Source organism: Neodiprion fabricii, chromosome 7 (assembly GCF_021155785.1).
Source record: "Neodiprion fabricii isolate iyNeoFabr1 chromosome 7, iyNeoFabr1.1, whole genome shotgun sequence".
Lineage (NCBI taxonomy): Eukaryota > Metazoa > Arthropoda > Insecta > Hymenoptera > Diprionidae > Neodiprion > Neodiprion fabricii.
The window spans coordinates 22,892,807-22,919,289 of NC_060245.1; the positions used below are offsets into that span (position 1 = coordinate 22,892,807).

At 40.4% G+C, this 26,483-nt stretch overlaps 3 protein-coding genes and 1 long non-coding RNA gene across 6 annotated transcripts in view; 2 read left to right on the top strand and 2 right to left on the bottom strand.

Moving 5' to 3' along the window:
• Positions 1 to 18,407, bottom strand: part of LOC124186052 (hemicentin-2) — a 165,916-nt gene extending 147,509 nt beyond the window's left edge. For all 3 annotated transcript variants that reach the window (XM_046577402.1, XM_046577403.1, XM_046577401.1), the window contains exon 1: positions 16,955 to 18,407. In XM_046577402.1, coding sequence (XP_046433358.1) covers positions 16,955 to 17,048 — 94 coding nt within the window. In that variant the 5' untranslated portion in view covers positions 17,049 to 18,407. The remainder of the gene's footprint in view (positions 1 to 16,954) is intronic.
• LOC124186057 lies at positions 3,373 to 4,916 on the top strand. Its single transcript, XR_006871542.1, has 2 exons — positions 3,373 to 3,809; positions 4,414 to 4,916. It is a non-coding gene; the product is annotated as an uncharacterized LOC124186057 (long non-coding RNA).
• Positions 18,408 to 21,766: 3,359 nt separating the features above from the next.
• Positions 21,767 to 22,609, top strand: LOC124186785 (28S ribosomal protein S17, mitochondrial). The gene is made up of 4 exons (XM_046578782.1): positions 21,767 to 21,928; positions 22,019 to 22,135; positions 22,215 to 22,291; positions 22,388 to 22,609. The coding sequence occupies exons 1-4, from the start codon at positions 21,791 to 21,793 to the stop codon at positions 22,554 to 22,556; spliced, it is 501 nt and encodes a 166-aa protein (XP_046434738.1). The 5' UTR covers positions 21,767 to 21,790; the 3' UTR covers positions 22,557 to 22,609.
• Positions 22,610 to 22,706: 97 nt separating this feature from the next.
• Positions 22,707 to 26,482, bottom strand: LOC124186775 (RNA polymerase II subunit A C-terminal domain phosphatase). The gene is made up of 7 exons (XM_046578770.1): positions 25,729 to 26,482; positions 25,346 to 25,649; positions 25,003 to 25,247; positions 24,040 to 24,910; positions 23,778 to 23,945; positions 23,419 to 23,680; positions 22,707 to 23,348 (listed from the first exon to the last, which is right to left on the bottom strand). The coding sequence occupies exons 1-7, from the start codon at positions 25,953 to 25,955 to the stop codon at positions 23,053 to 23,055; spliced, it is 2,373 nt and encodes a 790-aa protein (XP_046434726.1). The 5' UTR covers positions 25,956 to 26,482; the 3' UTR covers positions 22,707 to 23,052.
• Position 26,483: the final 1 nt, after the last annotated feature.

The following is a 26,483-nucleotide window of genomic DNA, read 5'->3' on the forward strand; positions in this document are numbered from 1 at the left end:
CAAACAAGCGGGCGAGCAACTGGTTCGTAACTACATACATAACGTTTCTGCAGAGTTTTCCCTTACACATGTATAATAATACAAAACACGCGTGTAATATAACACCATACGCCAAAACATTTCTAATCAACCAAAGAAGCCACCTTCCTGCAGACTGGCTCGTCTCTACTCGTATTAACTATACGTGTATGTATACAAGCGTGAACTTTCACGATCGTCGTTAATTAACAAACGAGATCTGTAACGTCGCTGCCGCATTAGTGTATAAATATATACATATATATATATAAATGTATGTAATAAATTGATGCAAGCTTGCATTCACGTGACACAAGAATACAAGAAAACAAATTACACGATGGATATATACGTAATATTTATACACTGAGCGTGTAATACGAAAATAATTTTTTTGCTTCTCCCCTCTCATTCCCAACGTCATATAATACAGCCACGAATTGTTATACCTACATGTAACACATAATTTAATTAATAAATTATACCGACATACCGTATCGTCGTTGTTATTGTTATCAGTGTACTCTCATTCTCATTTGCATTTGTTATTATTATTTCGTGCGTGCGTGTTTCTTACAAATATTCCTTCTTCTTTTTTTACATATCGTATTTTCGCCACCCTCTCTCTCTCTCTCTCTCTCTCTGCGGCAGCAGCAGAGTTGTTTTTCCCCAGCAGCCAATAAGCGGTGGCCCGAGGTACGAAGAAGCCAGCAAGCTAGCCAGCCAGTTTATACAGATTCTGTACATATGTGTATACAATACATACATATACATATATATCTATATACGGATTTTTCGCCGCCTCGCGCCGTCGTTTGCACATCGGTGTACATGAAAAATTCATGCGCACGCGCGCTCGCCGGCAGGGTGGTAAAAATCTGCGAGTAGAAAAGTTCGCGAGAGATTGGAAAGAGAAGGACGTCGCGTTCGGCGATGCCTGCTTAACATTGCTTTTGCAGACGGCGAAAAGGAGAAGAATAAAAATGGACGACGAAGAGATGATGAGGGGTTATTTTGTTGCAGGGAGAAGATTGAGGATGATCGGCGCTGTATGCATATATACGATATTATAAGTATGCACAGCGTATATACGAGTGATACGGTGTAGTATGGAAAATTCAAGACGGTGGATCCGATATGGTGGGCGAAAATTTCAAATTTTATCGAATACGGTCGAATAAAAAATAAAATAAAAAAACTCTGTGAAGCGGTTTTCGGGGTCGCTGATTGGATTCGACGTACCGAATTTTCAAAATCTGATTTTAAATTCAAAATCAGCGACCTCAGAAACCCGAGGACAGAGTTTTTGCTCCGGATTCGATCGAATTTGAAATTTTCATTCGCCGTATTGGATCCGCTATCTTGAATTATTCAAATCCGTTTTCAGATTCGTAATCAGCGACCCCGAAAACTTATAATTTACATAAAACATGTATAAATGTGAAGATTCAACTATCTCGGAAACGAATTGTTCCATCAATTTTAACGATTTTTTTCAATCGATTTCTTTCCAGCAAGAATAATTACTATAATCAATTTGTCTAAATATCGACGATGAAAAAAAATCCATATAAAATCGGTGGCAAAAATACTCTACTATTACTCAAGAGGTTTTAAGGGTGGCAAGGATGGACCGAGAGGGGTTTTAGAAAAGACGTAAATTGATCGAACGAAAACGCCGTCGCAAAGATAGCGAGTCCAAGCAAACAACACGCGCGGCGTATAGTTTTATTAACGAACCAATCACTCGTTAACATTATGTTATATTATATTGTTACAAAGGGTGAAATCACCCGCTTCGTCCCATAAAAGAAGTTGATTTCGCATGTGATAAAATGAACGAGGTTGCTGCGTGAATCGGCGTTGTTGTAAAAACAGTCCTGTTACAGACTTTAAACAAATTACACACTTTGGCATTGAAAGCATTCTTTTCTCCAAGCATTTCGTTAATTTCGTTGCCTGATTCTTCACTGATTGATCTCAAGAACCAATCTCTTTATTTGTAACTTCCCAAAGTTGCAATATTACATTATATTACATAGGCTGAGTTATTACGTATTATTTTATACCTTGCTGCGAGCAACGACGACTCTTTTCCGATTTTCATCCTCGGACTTTTATACCAATATGTGTGTATGTATGTGTATATATATACACGCACAGGCATCGAAAGTTGGAACGAAGAACCGAAAGAGCAGAGATATATATAAATAGATAAATAAGGGATTATTTGTTGCTGGTAGAATGAATGGACGGCGAGACATTGCGGGATAAAAAGAAGAAGGAGAGATTAAAGCGAGGAGAAGAAGAAGAAGAGAAAATTCGTTCACCTCGACGGGCAGCAAACCGTCTGGAAGGCTTTAATCGCGTTGAAAACAGAATAGAAAAAACCAGTTTTGGCTCATCGATCAAATCCCCCCTCCCTCCCTGCGAGATTTGCGCGGTGATCCGTATTTCTGTATATATGTTTCTTATCATACACAGTGCGTGTATATAACATATACAATACGATGCAACAACTTGATGAAAAATGTATTGCGTAGAGTACAAATATTCACCGGCAAAATAATCACACCTGTAAGAATCGGTCCAAGAATTACAATCAACGCACGATCCAAAGACCGAAAGGTAAGGTAAAAAAGAAAAGAAAAGAAAATTACTTGCACAGGGTGGCCAGAAATTTTATGAAAATAAATTCCATGACATTTCCATCTCTTCCACGACCTTAAAACTCACTTTTCCCTGACGTTTTCCCCAGTTCTAGTAAGTTGCTAAAACCTTAATCGTTCAGCTTATCAACTCTATATTAGTTTTAAATTCAATTTCAATTTAACAAAAATATTGTGTACAAAAAAAAATGTCAGTTTAAGCCGATTAGTTTTCTCGACGGCGAAAAACAAAAAAAAAAAAAGTAAACTTGTTACCTTAGAAAATCATTTCCAATTCCCATGATAAAAAAACTGATTATCTCAATATTTTCCGTAACCAAATTGAAAAATAAAAATTAAGAATCAAGAATGGCTTCATTCTTTCTCTCTTCATTTCTTGCTTTCAGCTTTTTCACCACCCAATTCCTGCCAACGCCACGACAGTGAACGGCAAATATAATATAATAATAACGTATAAGAAAGCCCCTCCCTGCCTGTAGTTCCCTCAGGCTCCATTATACCTACAGGCATACCTGGTATAAATTACCATAAACCTCGTTAAACGACAATACAATTATTTCCGAGTGTGATGCCTCAGCGAGGCTGCCGCCGCTGCTGCTATATAAATATACGTACATACACGTATAGACATGAGACGTACATAACCTGCAGGTACGGAAATTCATCCAAGAAGAAGTTTGAACAACCGACGCTGCCGTTTCGTAATAAATATCTCGCAATTCGGCGCTGGATTTCAAAGTAATTTTACCGACAATGACGCGTATTAATTTTACATCGTAACGTTGCTTTTCATTAATTAAGGAGCTGGCGTGAAAGGATTTACCCCGAAAAAAAAAAAAAACAAATCTATCAATTACACACGCGTCAGTCTTTGCCGATTGGTCGCATTCTTTTACGAACGGACTTTCATTCGCTCCAACGAGACCAAGTGCCGACAACCCGACTGGAGGATTAAAAATCAACCTTCAACAGCGCCGCCTATCTCTCGACCTTTTCTACGGAAGTTTCGCGGGGAATACCGTCTCGCTAAATTAGTCACATCTCCTTCGGCTGCCTGTCAGAGTTGACGTGATTTGGACTCGCGAATATCTTTGGCTCTCGTGCCTTGTGTTTGTTTTTTGCGTAAGTACCTTTCCAATCGTTTTCGTCACTGTTTCGTAGATTTATAAGCTTCCGTTATCGCCACGCGACTCCGCCGACTTCCGAATTCCCATTTTTCACGAGGAAAAAATCTCTTTTCTATCAGCCTTTGTTCGTCGTTCGACTCTCTGCCCGTCTCTTGACGTCTTCCTGACAATATCGTCTCAACGTGGTTTCAATCGTATCATTTCCGACAGTGTCTTTTGTTTCGATAAGTTTTCGTTTATTTTACGTTTCGTCGATTACTTGTCGCGTCGCCTTCTGCGTCGATGTCGGTCTTCGAACCGCGGTGCCCAAGTTTCGGGATTCCCAATGAATCATCGTTAGTTGCGGTTTCTTTGTCAACGGTTGAACGTCACCTCGACACGCGTTGCTTCATTATTTTAAACGTTGAATCAGCTTCAATTAATCAATATTCACAATCCGAATTTCAACCACTTCCTCAAATCAATTGGCCACGATTATAATACATAAATTTTATATACCTTTCATACGACCTGTAACGGAAAGTTTCGAAACTTTTCCGTGATGATCGATGTTAAACTAACGTACATTCAGTTTTAATTAATTTGTTTTTTCACGGTAGGTTCAAAGTCTCCATTCCTGCACCATGTCGAAAATTCCATTGGCGAATGATCCAACGGACAGAGGAATCAGCAACAGATTGGACAAAGCAATGGGATGGGCTGGTTACGATGATCCGAAAGAAAGCAAGGTCCGCGCGAGCATTCACGCTGGATATCACGAGTATCAATACCACAAAACCGGAAATCCCAGGGAACATGAACGCGCCAAGGATCAATGGGGTGTCGTCACTGGCGGCGCGAGAGATAATTTGCAGAAATATGATGCGCAACAACAATCGGCCGGAGAAAAATCGGACAAATAAGAAAGCGAAAATAATGAAGGCGAAATATATGTCCGTATATTAACGTACCACATATCTAAGATATTTGCTTTTTGCTCGTGATAAAACGAGAAATAACAATTTTGCTTCAATTTCCTACATATTGCACTCATTTATATTCAATGCGTACCGAATAAATATTCTGTGTATTTCAATAAACGTGATATTTACGTAAAATTCTATTCCTCCAAGCTTTCCGATTTATAATTTCAGTATGTACAGACTAGTGTGAAGTTTTGCAACGAACTCTACAACGAAATGAAGAGGAGAAAAAAAAAGTGTTGGTTCAGTTTTTTTCGCTCATATCTGTCACTGGCTATAACAGAACGCGTAACTATGTATAATCTTACAAAAAAAAATCGTTTTTTGTGAGTCTCGGTTAACGAAACCCCTAAGTTAACTTTATTTATCGAATTTGCTGAACAAAAATAATTAAAATATTATACGAATCAATCGCTAACACCGCATGTGTGTATATACATATATAAATATAATAGGATTACGTTCGTACGAAGAGGATTTAGAAAAAAAAAGATTAATCAAAATGATTATTGTCTTCGAAACAGTTCTTGTGTTGCAGCATAAATTTTCTTCTCACATTCTGTGAGTGCCAAAGAAATTCTCATTGCTGTAATTTTTTTCCAAATAAGTAAATGGGAAGAAAAAATTTCTTTCGTGCAGGTAAATTTAAAAAAAATATATTCATATGCATATATATATATATATATAATAATTAGACGAAGAAGATGAAAAACGCGATCCTAACAAGTAACCGAACAGAATCCTTCCTCCCACCTCGTCCTTTCTTTATCTCCTCGTATAGTTTACCTTTTTCTTTTTATCAGAGTTAATACCGTCCGACAAACTTTTCGAAGAACTGCGGGTGGGGTCTACATACATACATACATATATATATATATATACACACACCCTGCTTCTTTATCCGTACTACATGGTAGGGTATAGTACATACGTAGAGGGGGGAGGGCGAAGTGACGAGACCAATAACAAAAAAAAAAAAGAAAAGAAAAGAAAAAAGATAAGGTGTTGGAGAAAGACTGCAGACGTACGCAGCGATGCTGCCGAGAGGCGATAAGAGGGGGGTGGTGGGGGGTGCAGCCGAGGCGGACAACGCGACAGTTCAATCTCTTTTATCTCCCTCTTCCTTTTTACAACTAGACCACAGACTCACGTTCGGTCAACTCGACCCTTTGAGTCATGCTGAAAAATATTCTTGCCACTTATTTTGTACCTATTTTTTTTGTATTTTTAGAGAAATTTTCAACATATTTCTTAGCGGTTTTTTGCTACTTTCGATGGTATACTTATAAGAGGTTTGTAATACTCCAGAGTAATTGTTGCTGAATAATGTAAATTATTCTTGTTAGAAACTAATTGGTGGAAAAAATCGTCGGAATTTAAAGAATATAATTCATTCACACGTGTACACGGTTTACGTAAATTGTTAGTTTTACGAATCTGATATCGGAATTTAATAATTAAAAATCGCGGATCCAATATGCCTGACGAAAATTTGAAATTCCGACAGAATCCGAAGAAAAATCTCTGTGACCAGACGTTTTTAGGGTCGCTCATCGAACTCCGCACACTTAATTTTCAAAAACAAACCATTCGTATATTTTTTATAACACCGTGCTTTTCGTAGTCCTCGTGAATATCGTTTATCGCTTGCCGATCTGTGAAATTCTGTAAAAGAAATCTTTGATCACGGCAACGTGTACGAGAGCTTTTCATCACCGTGTTGAGAATTTCCGACTGCGTTAATAATTTGAATATTAGCCCAGTCATTTTAGACTAAAATTAGGGATGAAATTACATTAATTTTGAACAGCAATTTTCTTTCACGAATCGTGAGGTGAGGTCGCCATATTGATTTTGTTTCCCCAATATTATATATTCGCGCGAAAAATATGAGGATACATCCGAAATTTCCAAAAAATATTTTTTGAAAAAAGAACTAGCATATGGAAAAATCTTGAAAATAGTACATGTGAATGGAGAACACGCAAAAAAAAATTCAAAACCTCACCTATCTACGTTACAAAAAAAAAAAAAAAAAAAAGGAGCCGCAAACGAGTTTTTATTGTTTACAACAAATAGAGGAAAAAAAGGAAACTATCCCAATTTTAATTATTTAAATTCTAAGTCCGATGCCATGGTTTTTTTTTTTTTTTTTTTTTTTTAAGAGATGAAAAATTTCACACATTCTTCACCAAAATCGACGAATCTTTGCGTTTCAAAGGTTTTCAATTAGAATCGTTTGCGAGAAAAAAAAACACATAAATAACGGATACGACGATTTTAGTGATACGTATGCGTTTTGAGTGCTTTGTTTTCAACGAATGCCACGAAAACAAAAAATTACACACCCTTTTACCACCAAAAAAAATAAAAGAAATAGGTATAAATTATGCTCTAATTATCCCGGATTACCAGACAATTCCCGTGTTTTTCCCAATTTTTTCACGTTATTCCTGTTTTTTCCCAGTTTACGTACATAACGTGTAAATAACGGACTAAATGAACGGTAATTACATTACGAAGCGCAAATTTCTGATTTTTGCATCGCTATCGGGTTAAATAATATATTTACAAGACAAGATATGAAAAAAACTTGGCGATAATTTGTATCGTTATTTGTTTATACATTTCTTACTCATAAACTGTGTTACGTAAAATATTAACCCTGTTGAACCGATGATCAAGTTCTCGGGGAAGAACTTTTAAAATTAAATAATAAACTTTTATCCGACCATTCGATATCGCTAATCATTATCATCGTAGCACGGATTTTGCAACCGCTCATAAAACCTAACAAAATTCTACGCCGCCTCCGACAATGAGCTAAATTAACGTGCAGATATTCGGTATGATTTGTACTGGATTGAAACGGAGAAAGCAATTTTAGAACCAAGCTTTTACAGCCCCAAGTCACGAACAGCGTCGGTACATTAATCGTCGTCACGTTAATTGCGACACACGCGTGTGCGATCACATTGTCAAAAAAATTTGGCGAAAATTCACCCAAGTATGACGGCAGAGTTTCTACGTAATGAACGAAAATTTCGTAGTAGCTGAAACACCCGATGGAGTAAAAAGCAGACAGTTTCATCACTGAGAGAAATTTTTAGTTCCGGTTACCGCTCAGTCCTTGACTATTTTCATTTTTTACCACGATCGAAAAATACAGTTCTAGGTAGAAGATGAAAATTAGTTTTATAGCCGTTACCGGAAAGTCTAGCATCCGTTGCTATTCTTTCTCATTGCGATCGCTGCAGTTTTTTTTAACGATACCTGTTTCTACTCAATTTTTCTAGTTACTGCAACAAATGAAAATTTTCTCAGTACTGTTTCTTTTTTTTTTTTTTTCTTTTTTTTTTTATTGAATAATATTCCCCGCTTATCGTATCTCGGTTGAGAAGTTTTATCAACTCTTGACTGCCCCATACTATTTTATCTGTGTATTAAAAGTATGTTGATGTATGTGCTGTTCTCTTTTTTATTCATAAATATTGCTAATCATCATCTCTAGATGGATAATTTTAGGGTCAGTCTGTCTGACCCCAGTGCCGGGGATTCACCGACTACTCTCTCTATCAACGTATACTCCAAAGTACGGGAAGTCGAGCTTCAGTGGTTTGTATATATATGGGGAGATTCTACTGTACCGTACGTCCAGTTCTGCAAAGACTTCGTCGAGAAGAAGAACGTCTCTTTAATTTCTCCGCATCTCCTTCGACTGCCTGTCAGAGTTGACATGATTTGGACTCGCGAATATCTTTGGCTCTCGTGCCTTGTGTTTGTTTTTTGCGTAAGTACCTTTTCAATCGTTTTCGTCACTGTTTCGTAGATTTATAAGCTTCCGTTGTCGCCACGCGACTCCGCCGACTTCCGAATTCCCATTTTTCACGAGGAAAAATCTCTTTTCTATCAGCCTTTGTTCGTCGTTCGACTCTCTGCCCGTCTCTTGACGTCTGCCTGACAATATCGTCTCAACGTGGTTTCGATCGTATCATTTCCGACAGTGTCTTTTGTTTCGATAAGTTTTCGTTTATTTTACGTTTCGTCGATTACTTGTCGCGTCGCCTTCTGCGTCGATGTCGGTCTTCGAGCCGCGGTGCCTAAGTTTCGTGATTCCCAACGAATCGTCGTCAGTTGAGGTTTCTTTGTCAACGGTTGAACGTCACCTCGACACGCGTTGCTTCATTATTTTAAACGTTGAATCAGCTTCAATTAATCAATATTCACAATCCGAATCTCAACCACTTCCTCAAATCAATTGGCTACGATTATAATTCATACGTTTTATATTCCTTTGAAATGATCTGAAACGGAAAGTCTCGCGACTGATCGATTTCGAACTAACATCGAGTTTTATTATTTCGTTTTTTACGATAGGTTCAAAGTCTACATTCCGCCCCGGTGAAAACTCCATTGGCGAATGATCCAACGGACAGAGGAATCAGCAACAGATTGGACAAAGCAATGGGATGGGCTGGTTACGACGATCCAAGGGAAAGCAAAATCCGCGCGGGCATTCACGCTGGATATCACGAGTATCAATACCGCAAAACCGGAAATCCCAGGGAACATGAACGCGCCAAGGATCAATGGGGTGTCGTCACTGGCGGCGCGAGAGATAACTTGCAGAAATATGATGCACAGCACTAATCGGCAGGAGTGAAAATGAAGGCGAAATATATATGTCCGCACATGATTAACGTACCATATATCTAAGATATTTGCTTTTTGCTCGTGATAAAACGAGAAATAACAATTTTGCTTCAATTTCCTACATATTGCACTCATTTATATTCAATGCGTACCGAATAAATATTCTGTGTATTTCAATAAACGTGATATTTACGTAAAATTCGGTTCCTCCAAGCTTTCCGATTTATAATTTCAGTATGTACAGACTAGTGTGAAGTTTTGCAACGAACTCTACAACGAAATGAAGAGGAGAAAAAAAAAGTGTTGGTTTAGTTTTTTTCGCTCATATCTGTCACTGGCTATAACAGAACGCGTAACTATGTATAATCTTACAAAAAAAAAATCGTTTTTTGTGAGTCTCGGTTAACGAAACCCCTAAGTCAACTTCATTTATCAAATTTGCTAAACAAAAATAATTAAAATATTAACGAATCAATCGCTAACACCGCATGCGTGTATATACATATATAAATATAATAGGATTACGTTCGTACGAAGAGGATTTAGAAAAAAAAAAGATTAATCAAAATGATTATTGTATTCGAAACAGTTCTTGTGTTGCAGCATAAATTTTCTTCTCACATTCTGTGCACTGTCAATCATTTGTTACTTCTTGGCCAGAAAAATGAAATTCATTCGATACATGTGAAAAAATTACAAAATATCTCAATAGAAAAATTACAAAAAAAAAAAAAAAAAAACGATTCACTGTAGGTTTAATACAATTGTTTCAATTTTTAGAGAGAAACATTCAGAGTCGTATAGAATGGAAAAAAGAATGAAGAAAAAAAAATAAACAAACACACGTTTCGGTAATTGAACTAATAAAATACATAGAACGAATATTAATCTCAATTATTACAGAGGACCTATGGCGTGAGGGAGAGTGAAAAGATAAGTGAGAGATACGAAACAAATGGTGCATGTTAATAAAACTTCCCAATTGATTCGGCGTCTTTTTTTCGTCCAAGAGAGTACACGTATAATTATATTATTACGTCACATATGTAAGAGAATTATATCAGCTACGTCATGTCGAGTGTGAAAAGAGAAAGAGAAAAAACCTATTCCACGAATACCAAATTCTATAAAATCTGTGAATAACAAAAAAAATACTTGCATAACACCGTCGCGTGTGTGCAGAATTGCAGATACCTGCATTGTACGTACAACCAAGCCGTAAGTGCGGTGATTTTATAGAGACACTGCTGGAGGATAAACGCGTGTTTGCGTACATGCGATGTATGTACGAATATTCACGTGTGAATACACCGACTAATCGTGAAAGCATTAAGGTAAATATTGGACATTCCCAGGGCGTGTGGGTATGCAGACAATGGCGGGCATAACGCGTGCATGCGTGTATGTGTATATCATTTTTAATTAAACAATAATAATTCATCTACGGATGACGGCGATGATGATGATGATGATGATAAAAATAAAATTTTACGGCACATATGCCGTGAATCGAGGAAAAAATTAATAAATCGAGCGTGAAATTTCTGCGGGTGGTGAGGAAATGACGGAAGGATGATGACGATGATAAATACTTGACGTACCGGAGTTTAGAATTCTCTCTTTTCTCTTCAGAGATAATATCAGACAGCTTAATAATAATTAGTGTTAATAAACGTACGTTCGGATATGGTTAAATAAAAGTATTGTTATCATCATCAAATTTAAGTTGAACCAAATATGTTCGTACAAAAATTGAAAAATTTTTTTATCGATCGTTATTTGGCTCGGCTGAAATTTTTGATAATAATAAAAAAAACATTTACATCGCCGTATCCAAATACAAGTTTTTTTTTTTTTTTATCTCAACGGTGATAATCAACTCGTTTCTCAGTTTTATAATCAAGACGTAGGTATAAATTTTCGTTATACTTTGTTCTTCGATCGAGGAAAGAAGAAAAATTAAAAATAGAAACAGTATATACAACGGTATATTTATTTTTACTCTGCTTATTGTTAGTCGACGCGAAGAGCAAGATGTTTTGTGTAATATTCGAGTTCACAGCGCGACCCTTTCCTCGATTCCGTTTATCGCCGCACGAAATCGGGCAAAAGGAGGAAACGAAGGAAGGAAGGAAGGAAGGAAGGAAGGAAGAAATGAAAAGCTGATGAGAAGAGGGAGAGAGAAAGAGAGACGCTGTTGTTTTTATTAAGACGGCTTCCTCTGGCCGATGATGCCGGTTGAGCGACCCCCGAGAGCGATCCTCCCCCCCCCGCCGCCCTGCCAGCCCTCATTCCGCTCATTTATTTCATTGTCGTCCCCCCTTCCCCCCGGTTAAGGCAAATAACAGTATAATTGTTATTTGGAAGAACGCCACGGTTCTCCCTATTCACCCTGTCCCTTTTAATAGACAGCGGTAGACTGAGAAAAATTTCATTTGTTGCCATAACTAGAAAAATTCCGTAAAACAAGTATCGTTAAAAAAAAGAAAAACTGTTCGAATATTGTCGGAATTAGGAAAAACGCGTAAACATTTTCCGCTATCGTCGATCCTTTTTTGGTTATTGCAACGCTGAATCAGTTCCTGAGATTTACTCACTCTACTTTTTTTAGTTAAACAAGGCAAGGCTTTAACGTCAATTTATTCTTGCACGAGCGTTAAATTTTCGCAACGGTTGCAAGAAAATATAGTAAAAGTGATCGTAATGAGATAGAATAGTAACGAATATATAGACTTTCCAGGTTCACAATCAGCGACCCCAAAACCGGTAGAAAATCGTCTTGTTATTGTTGAAAGTTGATCGCAATAATGTGCGACTCGTGGGGGGTTAAAAATCCAATAATGAAAATTCTTAAAAATCTAAACCCAGAGTGGGACATCAGCTTTCGCTTCTAACCTTTTTTGAGCAATTTGAAGTAAAATAAAAAATGAAATTAAAAAAAAAAATAATAATGAAAAAATGTCCAACTTGGAAAGAATAGTCAATATATATTTTTTGGCTCACTGCTTAAACATTTTTAAACACACGACACGAGATTTTCAACAATTTCTTACCGTCGTATTTCCAAACCCAATTAGTTATCAGCAATTATTTCACCTTTATGAATAAAATATTATACATACATACGCAACGCAACGATGGATAAATATAGCGAGCGTGATTTTCGAACGCCAACGCACAGACAAGCATGGAAAGAGGAATGCAGGTCCATTGTCATATTATCATTAGGTTCGCGCTCGAATGAGCGAGCAAAGCTAGTTCGATTCTACGGTTGATAAATCAGCGTTCGTTGCATTGCGTTGCATCCTCTCCTCTCCTCTCTCTCTCTATCTCTCTATCTCTCCATCTCTCTTTTCCGCTCAACTCGACGAACATTATTAGCAGTACGCAATATGCGCAGATATCCGTGAACGCAGGAAGTGTGTCGTAATAAAATCTGCCAAATCATACGTCGCAACGTTTACCGACTACGAATAATATTCTACATATTATAATAAATAAACAACGACACTCTGTACGTACAAATTCATCCCAACACCTGCGAATGATTTGCCAATGAATAAATTACACCACTGCGTCTGATACGACGATACGAAAAAATAATCTAATACATGTGCACGCGCACGGAAGAGAAAGAGAGAAGAGATCAATCATTTTTGATATGTTTCTCTTTGTTGTTTCTAGGTACGTACCTATGTGTGATAAATTGTTATCAATACTTTACACCGCAAAGCCACATTCAACCGTCGCACTGCAGCTGATGCGGCATATTTTATACGTCAATAATAAAACACCATCTCTTTTACATTATACGTACCTATACGCGTGCATATTGAATATTTTTCATACGTAAACGCGGCGTTAAAAACGAATATCAAACAACCGCTCGTCACAGTACTGTTGCAGATTGATCGGTCATGTTAATTGTTATTTCACAACAATTACAACCCCTCCCCCCGCAACCAGTTACACGTCAAACGCATACTATTGAACAATTAATCAATTACCTAACCGTCGTATGTCAAATGAGTGAGCCTAGACTACATATGTGTGTGTATATATACATACGTATAATATTATCGTGAAACCTACGAATTATCATCGTTATAATAATTATTATCATTATTATTATTGTTGTACACATATAATACAATGCAATTACACTGTGTATTAATTACTCTATATTATACATATGCGTATAATAGATAAATCGCTATCCTCAAACTGTTGCAATAATAATAATAATAACAATAATAACAACAACAACAACAACAATAAGCTTCGGAGAGTGGGGGATGGTTTACTTGCAGGGATCGGAAGCGTTTCTCACTGCTACGGTATCTCCTTCTCCTCATCCTCCTCATCTGCTACTAAACTTTATTGCTCTACTCTATCAAAGGACGAGCGAGAGAGAGAGAAAGAGAGAGAGGGAGAGAGACCCTGGCCTTTGTTACCCCGGGTGGTTATGTGAGCAGTTTGAATCGACCACTTCCGGTCCGTCGAGGAGACGTTTGACCCTAATTATTATGTCGCGTATGTTGGTGCGGCATGAAATTACAACAACATGTTAAAATATGCGGCGGCCCGTCGTTGAGAATATCGCGTATCATATTATCCGTGTCTTTCGAGCCGGTGAATAAAAACCAGAAGGCTGAAGTTGGGTAACGTTAAAAAAAACATGATGGGAATAAATCGTTGTTCTCTCAGTTTTGAAACGAATTTCTGACGAGTCGACTTTTCAAAATGTAAGCGTGTATTTTTCGTTACGATTTACCGGCTTGAAATTTCATCGAAGTACTTGACGAGTTTTTCCTAAACATCCGTCGTGTTAACGTAACGTTACTAAACTTCGACCTTGTCAAAAATCATCGTTACACGATTCAAGACGTGGTTGAATTTTGCGATGTTGATGTATAAATTCATTGGCAAGAAAAAAAATCCACTACCTTTGCAGGATTTATTTTACCCAATTCAGTAATCCATAATTCAAGCAAAATTTAATCGTATCATCAAGATGAGACTAAATTTTTCGAAAATCGTTGTAAAGATTTTTCAAATCAATCGTACTTGTTTCTATGCGTTGTTACAATCAACGATACTAACTTCAATATTGCGAGTAAGCAGGATGACGATATCATAAAAAGAAATGTTAGAAAAATCGGCCAACACCTTCAGTGGTAATTTAACACTAACCCAAAAACTGTTTTATTCATCGAATATAAAATCGAGCGAGAATTTTGCAGTTTTCAATATATACGTATAACAATTCATAATAATGATAATATGCAAAAGATAATTTGCATTTTATGGTCAACAGCGAGAGGCTAACTAGGCTGCACACACGAAGCTTTCTGATCGGCATCGAAATAGCGCGGCAGCAACGTTTCGCTTCGAAATGCTGCAGCGAGCGAATTCAGAGAGATAGAATCGAATGGACAAAATCCAACCACCCCCGCCTCTCTCTCTCTCTCTCTCTCTCTCTCTTTCTCTCTCTCTCAGAGTAATAAATAACATTTATATATCGGAGTCGTTATACATATATGCATAATCCACCACCACCACCACCACCACCAGGGTGGCTGCAGGCGTTGACTTTGTTTATTTCTGATTAATTGGAAAATACGGATACTGCGAGCGTTGTTGTTGTTGTTTTTGTTTCTTTTTTTTTTTTGTTATCATTATTATCGTACGAATATGCATGCGTATGGCGTATATTTATTATTCTCCACCCTGAAAGCTCCGGTGTTACATATATATTATATGATTTGTATAATGCAACATGTATTATTATTATATAATACATTATACACCGCTTAGGACGTGCAGCAGGAACAGATGCGCATAGGGCTGTGTTTTAGTCGATTTTGCAACAAGGCTGAAACTAGCAGCAGTCAGAATTTTCAGCCAAACGTTTTAACGTTTATTCGAATACCGTAATGAAGAACGAGAATGAAAACTTTGTTAAATATCTACAAGGCTGAAGTTAGGTAACGTTACCGTATCGAGAGGTGGACAAAAAAAAAAAAATTACTACATATTTTGCACGTTTAGAATAACTCAAGAAGCTGAATTTATAAAGTCTCAGTTTATTCGTGCCTTGTTAAAACGGTTTACGAAATTTCAGGTAATCCTCTAAAGTTGCAAAGTAACGAGTATTTTTTTAAAGACGCATAGTTACAATAACGTTACAAACTTAGGTCACGACGTATATCTCTAACCCCCGAGAATTAATAAGAGGATGAAATCAAGCTGCGTTTTTGGATTTCCAAAAAGTTTAACACGTCTGGATGCCAAATCTGGCTGCTCTAGCTTCACCTTCATAATATTTTGTGGAATAATTTAGAGAGTAGGTCTAGAAATAAATGCGAATACTCACACACAACATGCGTGACACACGTGTACATGCGTGTGTATAAATTACACACTCGCAACAAACTAATGAAATAATTATTACACCGCGAACAACATCCGCCCTGCAAATTAGAAACCACGAACTATAACGATGTTTAATACGTATGATACTATATATCTACGTTACGCACACGTTTTATACGTGTGGGGGAAAAAAGAAGAAGAGAAAAAACCGTCGTCTACTATCACACATACGATCGTGTTGTGGATAAAGTTTCTAGTGTTTTAATTCATAATTATGCTGCAGGAGGAGGACGGAGATCAGACTCCAACGATATTTCAGTGTAAACTTTTAATCAGCAATATTATTCACCGACGACGACAATTCGCACGTGGAGGAATATCCTGTGGTTGTTTTCAATAGGCAATCTAGGACGGTTGAAAAAATTAAACTAGAAAAAAACTAGAAAAAAACAAAAAAAAAGACAAAAAGAAAAACGACGGGGAGAACAGGCAGTGAAAAGCCAACAGGACCCGAGTTGGTCTCGTACATTTTGCGAATATAAGATTGAGAGAGAGAAAGAGAAAGAGAGAGGCATCGTCTGCGGCCGACGTGAGCTGCGGTTGAACGAAGCGGCGTAAAATTTCTGTCGAGTGGTTTACACTTGACTGGAGAGAAGCTTTTTCAACAAACAGTTCAGGTCGTTCGTTTCGTCCGCGTCCCCAACCTTTCGCGATTGTCCGGGCTAATCAATGCCCTGAAAGTGCACCCCCACCCTGCCCTATTCGTGATTGTGCAAAAGAGAGACGAGGAGAGATAGAGAGAGGGAGGGAGGAAAAAGTTTTCACCCTCTTTCATTGCCGCAGCGCCTCTTCGTTGTATACACGTGGTTAACAATTACCCGCGTGTGACGAGCGACGATCGAATAGCTCCGTGACAAATTCAAGAACATTTCCTCGAGATTTTCAGGTAATTCAAGAACATTAAAAAAAAAAAAAACATTTGCAGGGCACAAGAAAAATTCAATGATAGTTTCCAGGACTTTCGAAGGGCAAGCAAAATTTAAGGATATCTCTAGGGCCACTCGACACTGTGAAAATTGGCAGCGTCCTCGAAAAAGCTGGAAAGCAGACGTATATTTTCGAAAAAAAGGGAGAATAAATGTTTACTCACGTGCCGTGTCGGCGACTTCCGGATGCAGGGCGAGCAGCAGGGGAAGCAGGAGAAGCAGGGCGGCACGGACGGAGGTATTCGGGATTCGTTCCATCACGGCATTTCACTCTCGGGGTTTTTCTTCCGCCCGAAGAAGAAGGAGAAGAAGAAGAAGAAGAAGAAGAAACACAGGGGAGAGGGAAGAAGAATAAGATGCTGAGCGATCTCCTCCTCCTCTCGCCACACTCTCCAATAAACGCTGGGGCGACGAACAACAAGCACACTTCACCTCACCACGATGCTCGATCAATTATTACCGCGCACTGTTTACTCACTGCCGACGGCGCGACGTAGGAAGAAAATAAGCGAAAATTTAACAACACACAAAACAAACGGAACACGCCAGTCCGAGACGCAGGAACGGTGGATCAGGAATCGGCGACCTGAACCGGCAGCATCGCGCCGATTTATTTACACGCACTCACGAGATGATCGCGGCCACGACGATGCTGCGAAAATATTTGCGGAAACGCGAATTTGTTAGAGCAACGGTTTTTCCTCACGCTCATCTTTATCGCGTCCGCGTCTGGGCTGAAGTTTCATCCCAGAGTAAGGAACAACGCGGCTGCCGATGGTCGGATTCTTCTTTGTTTTTCTTGCGTCGAATCGAAGCAATCGAATCGCAGTTGCCTTCGTTATGTTTACGTATTATATATTCGGGAGCGGCGAGACGCGTGCACGACACAAACAACAACACAACAACAACAACTACACGTAGAAAAGAAAAAGAAAACACTTTAATGGAAGATACTTATTACCCTGTTACAGGTCGGTTACACGCTGCCGTTGCTGCAGCATCGTACGATCGTATTTTGTTTTTTTGTTATTCGTTAGCGATCGTCACTTCTCAACTCGCAGCGTTCGATACTCGAATACTCACCACGACAGGCAATTGTTTTCTAACAAATCTAAACTGACCTTCTATCAATGCGCCTTACTTCACACTTGTCTGGACCGCTTCGCAATTATTATATTTTCGAATAAAACGAAACTGACCGATTATTAATGCGCCTTACTTCACACTTGACTTCACTTGCTTCGCGACGAATTGTACAAACATTCATCCGCCGTTGCAACCGTCGATCATCCGGTACAGAAACGACGATTAAACGAAGAGCGGCGTCGACGCGTCCGCAGCCCTCTAGAATCTCCGTCCAACTGAGTAAAGGGATGGGCGTGGAAACTGGAAGAGGATGAAAATCGGGGCGATCGGACCGTCGCTGCGGTAACGACGAAAATAAGAAAGAGACACGCGACCCGTTCGGCTTCTGGATCTGAACTGAACGCAAGGAGGACCAACGAAGCGGGCGAGGCGCGTCCGTCGCCCACCCTTCTGTCCTCCGATCATCCCCCATCCACCGAGCCTCGACGTCTGCGCGGAAGGCCCGAACGCAACTAAACGCAACGGCAACCCCAACCAACGCAACGCCCGACGACGAGGAAGAAGTTTCGCCCTCCCGGCGTCGCCTAGGAGCGACTCGAGCTGCTCCTAGGTGCAACTTTCCCCGCGAGTCGACGTTTAAGCTCTCCTCCTCCTTCCGGGACTCTCTTTACGTCCTACCTTCATTTTTTTTCACATTCTTCCTTGCTCTTTGTTTTTTACGAAGGGTTGGAGGGGGGGGGGGGGGGGGCAAAGCTGCGATTCTTTTTTCTACAGCTGGAGAACCTTTTCACGTTGTATCGCAGCGTGTTCTCTTCACTTCTTTTCTTGGCGAATTTTGACTGACAATGAGAGACGGAAAATACGAGGGTGAAAACTCGCCTCGAGGTTTATTAGATGAAATTACTAATCTGCACCACCCGACGGTTATACGCTGTGGCGATTACTTCGAGGGTCAGACTTACGGTCTGAACGTTGCCGCGTTTGAGAGCGATAAATTGCTGCAATTTTCTTTAATTTTGGCAACATTCCCGGCTAATGTTCTTTATACGCACCTATAGCGTTATACGTATACGCACTACAAAAACAGGACGAAGTTTACTTACTTTCTTTACAGAGGGATTTTTGGGGAAAATAAAAAAAAAAAAATAAATAAAAACAAAAGTAGGGGAAAAGAATCGTCATACTAATCGTGTAAACAATGCTTTACGCAATTACGCGAAACAACGTCTCACTTTTTGCTCCGCCCGCGGGAACGGAACGCGCACGGCCTGGTTTTCTTTCTCTGCACGCCTTTTGTTAATGGGGCTTTACATTATCCTAAAGAGAAGCCCGGCAATGGCTAGAAGGCTTTGAACAAAACAATTTCTGCACCTCGTTTATTCAAGTTAGAGAAACCTACAAGGCGAGCAACGGTTGTATTGTCTACCATGCATCACCTGATGAAAAATATTCGTATTTTTCGGTGCTTTTGAATGACCCCAAGCAGGCAGAAATATTTTCTCGATTTTATGTTAATCTATAGTACATTAATTACTTCGAATATATATGCGCCATTTCTGCTCCGGCTCATCGCTGGAAGTACTTAGCGCGAACAGAACGCCAGGGCAAACAAGAAAAAAGAAAAACACTCCAATACGCTGCTCGACCCATTTCGCCATCTCAAGGACGCGATTTACTTCCGCACAGCAAGCAGTGCTCGGCTCGTGGATCGGGGGATAATAAGAATTTCCCACCCCAAGTCTAGGTCACGCAGTGACGAGAGATGCTCGTATTAGTTTACGACCCAAGCTTCCCTAGTTTCGCCTCGAGGATTGTGCGTAGGTATACAAAGTCCAGCTACTACACTACCCAGCAAACTCATTTATACCTACCTGCAGGTCGGAAGCAAAAAGCCCAGTGGCGAAAACCAAGACGTTCGAGGACTACCGGCTCGTTACTTTCGGCGGTCGAGTCAAGGGACCAAGATTCATGCAGGAAGCCGCGGAAGGAAGAATGGAACGAGAAATCAACGTCCCGTAACGACACGACGAGGTCGCCGCCTTATACGTGTACTACACGCGTGCCGCCTTGCCTTTGGCTTTTGGAAACGATACATAGAAAAAACTCCCGGGATAAACGAATTGACGATACGACCTTTCGTCTTCCCCCTCTCCCTCCTCCCTCCTCCTCATTCTCCGCCGCCGATGCAAAAAAGAGACTTCGGTAAGGCGTGTCCTGCTTTCTGTCTAACAATAGAATTGACTCCGTCGACTGTGCTCGTCCGGCCGAATCAAGTCGCTTTGAGTCGAAGATAAAAGCTTTACAGGACACACTGCGCGGACCTTTGTGGAACCGCGTTTCGGATAGTGTAAGGCTCCCGCGGACAATGTACATCCTCCCTAGGACGAAGCGTGCCGGGATAGTCGGTGGAAAGTTGTCAGGACAGGATCACGGACGAGAATCGGCAAAAATCGCTCGAGCAATTTATCGTACATAGAAACTCTCGACTCAAGGTTAATTCCCGGACGTATAGCTTTTTCCCCCGTTCTTTATCCCTCTCGCTCTCCTCCCTCTTTGCCTCGTCGACCTACACTGTCTCCCCTCGTTTCGAGCCCGGAATACAAAGACTTGCCTCGTTTAATCCGCCCTGCAGAGAGCCATTTTCATTTCTCGTCAACCCTGTTCCTGGCAAACTCTACATCCACCACCCCCCACCCCCTCACCCATCCGCAGCAACCCATCAACCCGCCTATGTATACTTTCTTCGCCAACATCCCGGCGTCGTTAAGGCCTCGCCGTCTTACTCGAGAGCGTGATCGCTTCATCCGCCGACTCTCAACTTTACTCTCGCGACTTACCTCTATACGTGCCTCATCGTCTCGTCTTTCCGCAACTTCCCATTCGCCAGCTCCTTATCCAGTTTCCTGGGCGCTTCTATCCCCGATAGATTCAACCGATGTGTGTGTACGCCCACCTGCGCAAGGATACCGTAGCACGTCGTTATTAATTATGGAAACACGTAATTCAGAGCGCCATTATCGAAAATCAGAGTTATGCCGTTAATAGTTTGAGATTAATTACTATCAGAGTTGCTGGTTCGTCTCGCGTAACGCGTCGTTGCTGTTACTACATCACTCCTGTTGTGAATAATCGCGTATCGCGAACGACTCATTGTCAGGTTATGCAATCGTACTTGCGGGTAAGCTTTGCGTAACACGCGATCATTCGAGGGTGTTCGATTTCCGACTAGATATATGTTGTTCGGATATTCCAACTTTGAGGAACTGTGAACTCCGATCGTTTACAAGATTATTAAGCTTCGGGAACCAGAAAGCTGCAAATATTTACCCTGCTGTTATCAAATAGAGAAAATCGCAGCCGCTGTTTCATGTGCGCATTTCAGTTCTCAATCGTCGTAGCACTGACGCAACAGGTTATTACATTCGTTGATGAAACATGCCTCTTTAAATTTGGCCCGAGCCATAACATTGGGGAAAAATCACTATTTTCTTATTTTTACAATTACTTTGAAGGAACGAAGATTCCAAAAGTATGTTTTGTCTTATTACGACTGACCGAATTTCAAACAATTCCAAAGTCACGAGGTACCGGTTTCACCTCGGCATGAACCGTTACGGTAACGTTACTAACTTCAACATGGTTATATCTGAACATAGAAATAATGAAGCAACGCGTTATTTTAAACATAAAGCGTGGTTACTATGTTCTAAATCACAGAAATCACCTGTTTTCATAGCTTGATCCAAAGTTCAACTCCGAGCGTCATCTACTATTTGATAAGTCCCTTTTGTTTTGCCGCATCCGATGTGGCACTACCTCTTCGTTTTAGCGCAAACTTAATAACAAAAACTGAGCCCCTCTAGCAGCCCAATCATTCCTCCCGTTGGTTAGTTTGTTGTTCAGGCTTATCAAAGATGGCGAAAGTCGCGGTCGCAGCGGTGCAAGGGAAGAAGGCCTTGTCTCTGTTACTGGGAAAGTGCGTTCCCTGTGTAAAGCAAAATGCCTCAAAAATACGGGTTCAGCATTTTAAACTCGACACAAACCTTAACATGGTACGTACGTTGTAATCCGGTATCTAAATCCGAATTGCGCTGATCGTGTTTAAGGTTATGTTACTCCTTTTCCTACTTTTTGGGTTCCAGTACTACCGAGAGAACTCCTTCTTCTACGCCCACGATCCCCAGGCGTTGTGCAAACCTGGAGACACTGTTTTGATTAGGGAATTGCCCAGCAAAGTGACTCGCCTCATCACACACGAGGTTCGCATCACTCGTTACATACAACCTAATAAGTTTAAACGCTGCTTTTAAGTCGGATCATGTGTACGACAAATTACAGATCCTGGAGATAGTTTACCCATTGGGTGACGTAACGGATCCTGTGACTGGAAAGAAGGTTGTTGTAGGCAAATACAGGTGCGTTGAATCCCACTTTCCAGCAGATTCTCCAAACATTTAAAAATTTCGTAAATTTCTGTTTTGTTCATTATCATTTCTACTTCTTTACTCCAGGGACGATATCAAGGCAGAGGACAAATTGTTTGGAAGAACAGAGTCTGCTTTTGATTATGATAAAGCACCTCCGAGGGGAAGCCAGGAGGATAAACGTGACTTCAGTCACAGAGAAACGTACACGAAGTATCACGAAGATCCAAATGACCCACAACCATATGCCGTATAAATTTGCAGTGTCACATCTTACAAACTAGCTTAAAATACATGTTGATACATAAATTACAAGTCTCTTCTATTCCCCTCTAATTTACCGTATTCTTGAACTCATATGAAACTGCAGTCATAGCTTAAAGTTCGGTAAGAACTTCTTCTGAGCTAATCTTAACTGGTACTTTATTGGATTCGAAGTTTCAACATTCATATCACAAATGTTTATAATTTAAAGCTTCTAAGTAGAATATTCCAGTCCTTACCTAATAATGAGAAAATCAATATTGGTAATTTCCACTTCCTGGATCGAACAGTGGCTGATCATCTTGCTTACGTGTCTATCGTTTGAATTCTATCCAGATTAACGATAAACGTGAGATAATGTACAAATGGCTTCTTTGTTTGTAAAAGTGCTCTGCATAGTGGTTTTCTTGATGAAGACAGGTTGTGTAGAAAATAGATCTCATCGTCGATGCATAATTCTAATTAAAGAAACACTTTAGAGTGTTTACTTATTCAGACAAGAATTCTCGCTCCAAAGCGGCGCCCATTTCGTTCCATTCACCATCATCCTCAGTTGCAGCCACCTCCATAGAATCCTGAGAGTCATCTCCCAAGTCGAAGCCATCCAGGGATCCTTCGCCTCGTCTGAACCTTGTCAAAGGATCATCCTCATCATCTGGGTCATCTTCGTCCTCATCACCATCGCTTACTTTTTTACCTTCCGTAGAAGAGTTATCATCGAGTTCTTCTAAGGTACCAATTTTTCTTCTCTTGCTAGTCAATGCTTCCTCATCTTCGCAATCCTCTGAGAAAAGAAAATGCTGAGTGAATATTTGACAAATTGCTTCCAAACAGAAAATTTGATCTTCAGTCACCATTTAACGAATCCGGCGTTGCCGATCTACGTCGACGGTGTTGTGTTTGGGATGTTTCAATTTGAGAAATAGGTGCAGATGTTTCTAGCTCTTGGTCACTCATATCTTCCTCCACCTCTTTGTCCATATTTGCAATCTCCTCTAGTGTGAATGACATGAGGGGATTTATGCTGTCTGCAAACCTGTCGCCCCCCTCTGTCTCTTGGTCGTCAATTCGGTCTGGACTGCTGCAGTGCGGCGGGGGTACCCTGGATCCACGAGCCTGCATTGATTCATTTCAATTCACTAGGAATATTTTACGAGAGTACAAAGAAATAGTTTCGTTCCAAAAACTGGCAAGATCAAAGAACTACACGTACCTTCTTGGTAAGCGGATAGAGACGCTCATCAACACATTCCCATCGCTCTGCACAAGTCCACAGCCAATCGGGATTCACTATTTTCACTTGCCACATTCTTTTGGCTGCATAAACCTTTGCCGTTCCTGGTTTTATCGCCACCAAATGCGTCGTGTTCTCCTGCAGATCCTGAGAAACATTACAAAAAAAATCACCACAAACGTAAAGGCAATTTTTTGTGAGGAACTTCAAGAAACAATTACCATTTTAATGAGTTACGTACCTGAGATACTTCTGCGCCAAGTGCTCTGGCAACTTTGTAGGCTCGGCTTTGATGCAACTTTTGATGGGTAGCGACTATGCCGCTAAACGTGAGTCGCAGTCCCTTTAAAACTCGTCCTCGCACCCGTGGGATGATATCTCGAAGGCTCTTGTTGGATTCTGCATCAGTCTCCTGCTTGCTGTAAAATTCTGCGTGTATTCTGCGCAATATGTCTTCTAGGTACAGAAGATAATCATCGTGGTCCTCTAATTCCTGTCTCTTCTCTAGATCTTTAAAGCTCTCTTCTTCCGCAGCTCTTCTTTTGACTTCTCCTGACTCGACCAGTTTCTCGGGATCACCTGATACCAATTCCTCCTTTTTTGGTCCCTGTTCACCAACAATCGCCGAATCTTTGTCTGCATTATTTGCTTTTACCTCGTCTGGTTCTGTTAGCTTCTCACCAAGTTCAGGGGCTTTACTTTCCACGGTCTGTTCCTTCTGTTCTCCCTCGTTAATCTTATTCGGTTTCAATTCTGCAGTTTCTACTTGAAGTTCCAGTTCTATTACATCTTTGTCCTCCTTTGTTTCATCCTCAGTTTTCTGTTTGTTAGAATTATCCTCAAGTGTTTGAAAATCTTGGCAGTCGATATTCGGTAAGGCTCCATTTTCCGTTACTTTAACTCTAGTTTCCAGCTCATTAATCTCATCCAAACTAGTGGTTTTCAGTTGCGGAAATTGATCCCGTTTAGCAAGTCCTGGTGGAGCGTGAATGTCCCCGGTGTGGCGAAAGAAATGGTAGGGTTTTACCTGTACCAAATTACCACAACCTTGCCAGACATCCTCTCTATCGTCTATAATGCAGACCATAGAATCGCCGCAAGGAAACAGGGCCCTGCAAGTGACATATAAATAAAATATTAATAATGCTAATTTACTTCTCATGTAAGGAGAAACAAAAACCAATAAAACAAGTATTAGAATTACTTAAGGTTTGCAGTTTTAGATGCTGGGTCGAAACACTCATCTCTCGAAAGAATCCTGTGAGAAAATAGTACCCCATCTTTATCGAGTAGGGCAGCCACGGTATGAGCATAATTTCGAGCTCCGAAAGTACAAATGTGCAATTCGTAAAGGCGACTCATTTTGGCAAGAAATTCTCTTGTTCCAGGCCTTAATTTTGTGTGATACCACGGAGAGTGAGGTCCGTAGAGTTGAAAGTGGTAGACATCCTGAGAAAAACAAAAAAGAACACGTAAATAGAACAATGTGGATACTTCTCATTGACAAATACGTTTCGTTTATGGTATGACCGAATAGTAAATATTACTTTCATATCAGGCGGAACGTTGTCATTGGTAGTGTGGACTATTGTTTGATCCAGATCAACGAGTAAAGCCAATTTTCTATCTTGCAGCAAACGCTTTTCATCTTCTCTGCCAATTTTCTCCGCGAGTTCAGGGCAAACCTTAAGTTCAGGAACGGAGTGCACCATAGGTACACTAGCCTGGGAAGTGACCGCGTTCTGCCCGTCATCCCCAGCAAATTCCTCCCGAAGATCCGCGCCGCATTCGGCGCACAGATCTTTCATGACTGTAGGATGCTTGCATCCCTCAAGCAACAAAACCTCTTGCCTGTAGAACAAAAAAAGGAGGTGAACAATGGCGCTTGGACGAGGCAGGAATTCTCAGGAAATTTATTTTTTAAGGTTACCCGGGTTGAAGAACGTCGCCTTCGTTTGCGAGAACTTTTATAACACGTCCGAATTTGGAGGCACGAAGCTTCTTCTCCGGATCCTTGGAAGGTTCCCCGCCAACGGATACGCTGCGGTAATGGAGGACAACTCTGCCAGCTGACACCATCGCGTTCATCCCGACCCTCCACTTCGTGATCCTACCTGGTTCTCCACCAGCCGGGAACGCGATCTTCACCGTCGCCATGTCTACCCAACACCAGGATCTTTGTGTCGATCATAAACCGATTTGACAGATGACACTTAGCCGAGTAGTCAACAACGCTGATGTTAATTCCGATCGCTTTGGTCCGGGAGGTTCTTGTTTAAACACACTTTGAAAACCGATCGAACGACGGGATTATTTTTGCGCGGGAGCCGCGTTTTCTCGGCCGCTATAGTTCGACTAAATTTATTTACGTACCTTTACATGCGTGTGCGCGCACACACCACTCGCATTTTCGAGTCGGACACGCACCCACACACACAAATCACACAAATGCATCAGAATCCTCGCTGCAACACGGTCTACATGCGACGATAGAAGGGCAATTACTGTTTTAAAAAAACATGTACAGACGCCATCGCGCTCTAGAGGCCCAAATAATAAGCAATTAGAGGTGCCGTCCTTTTACATCCATTTTCTGATGCAATATTCTGACACAATCGACAGTTCAAGTGATTTCATTGGTTGGATCTAACGGAATAGACTAATGAAATCACGCAGTGTCGTATT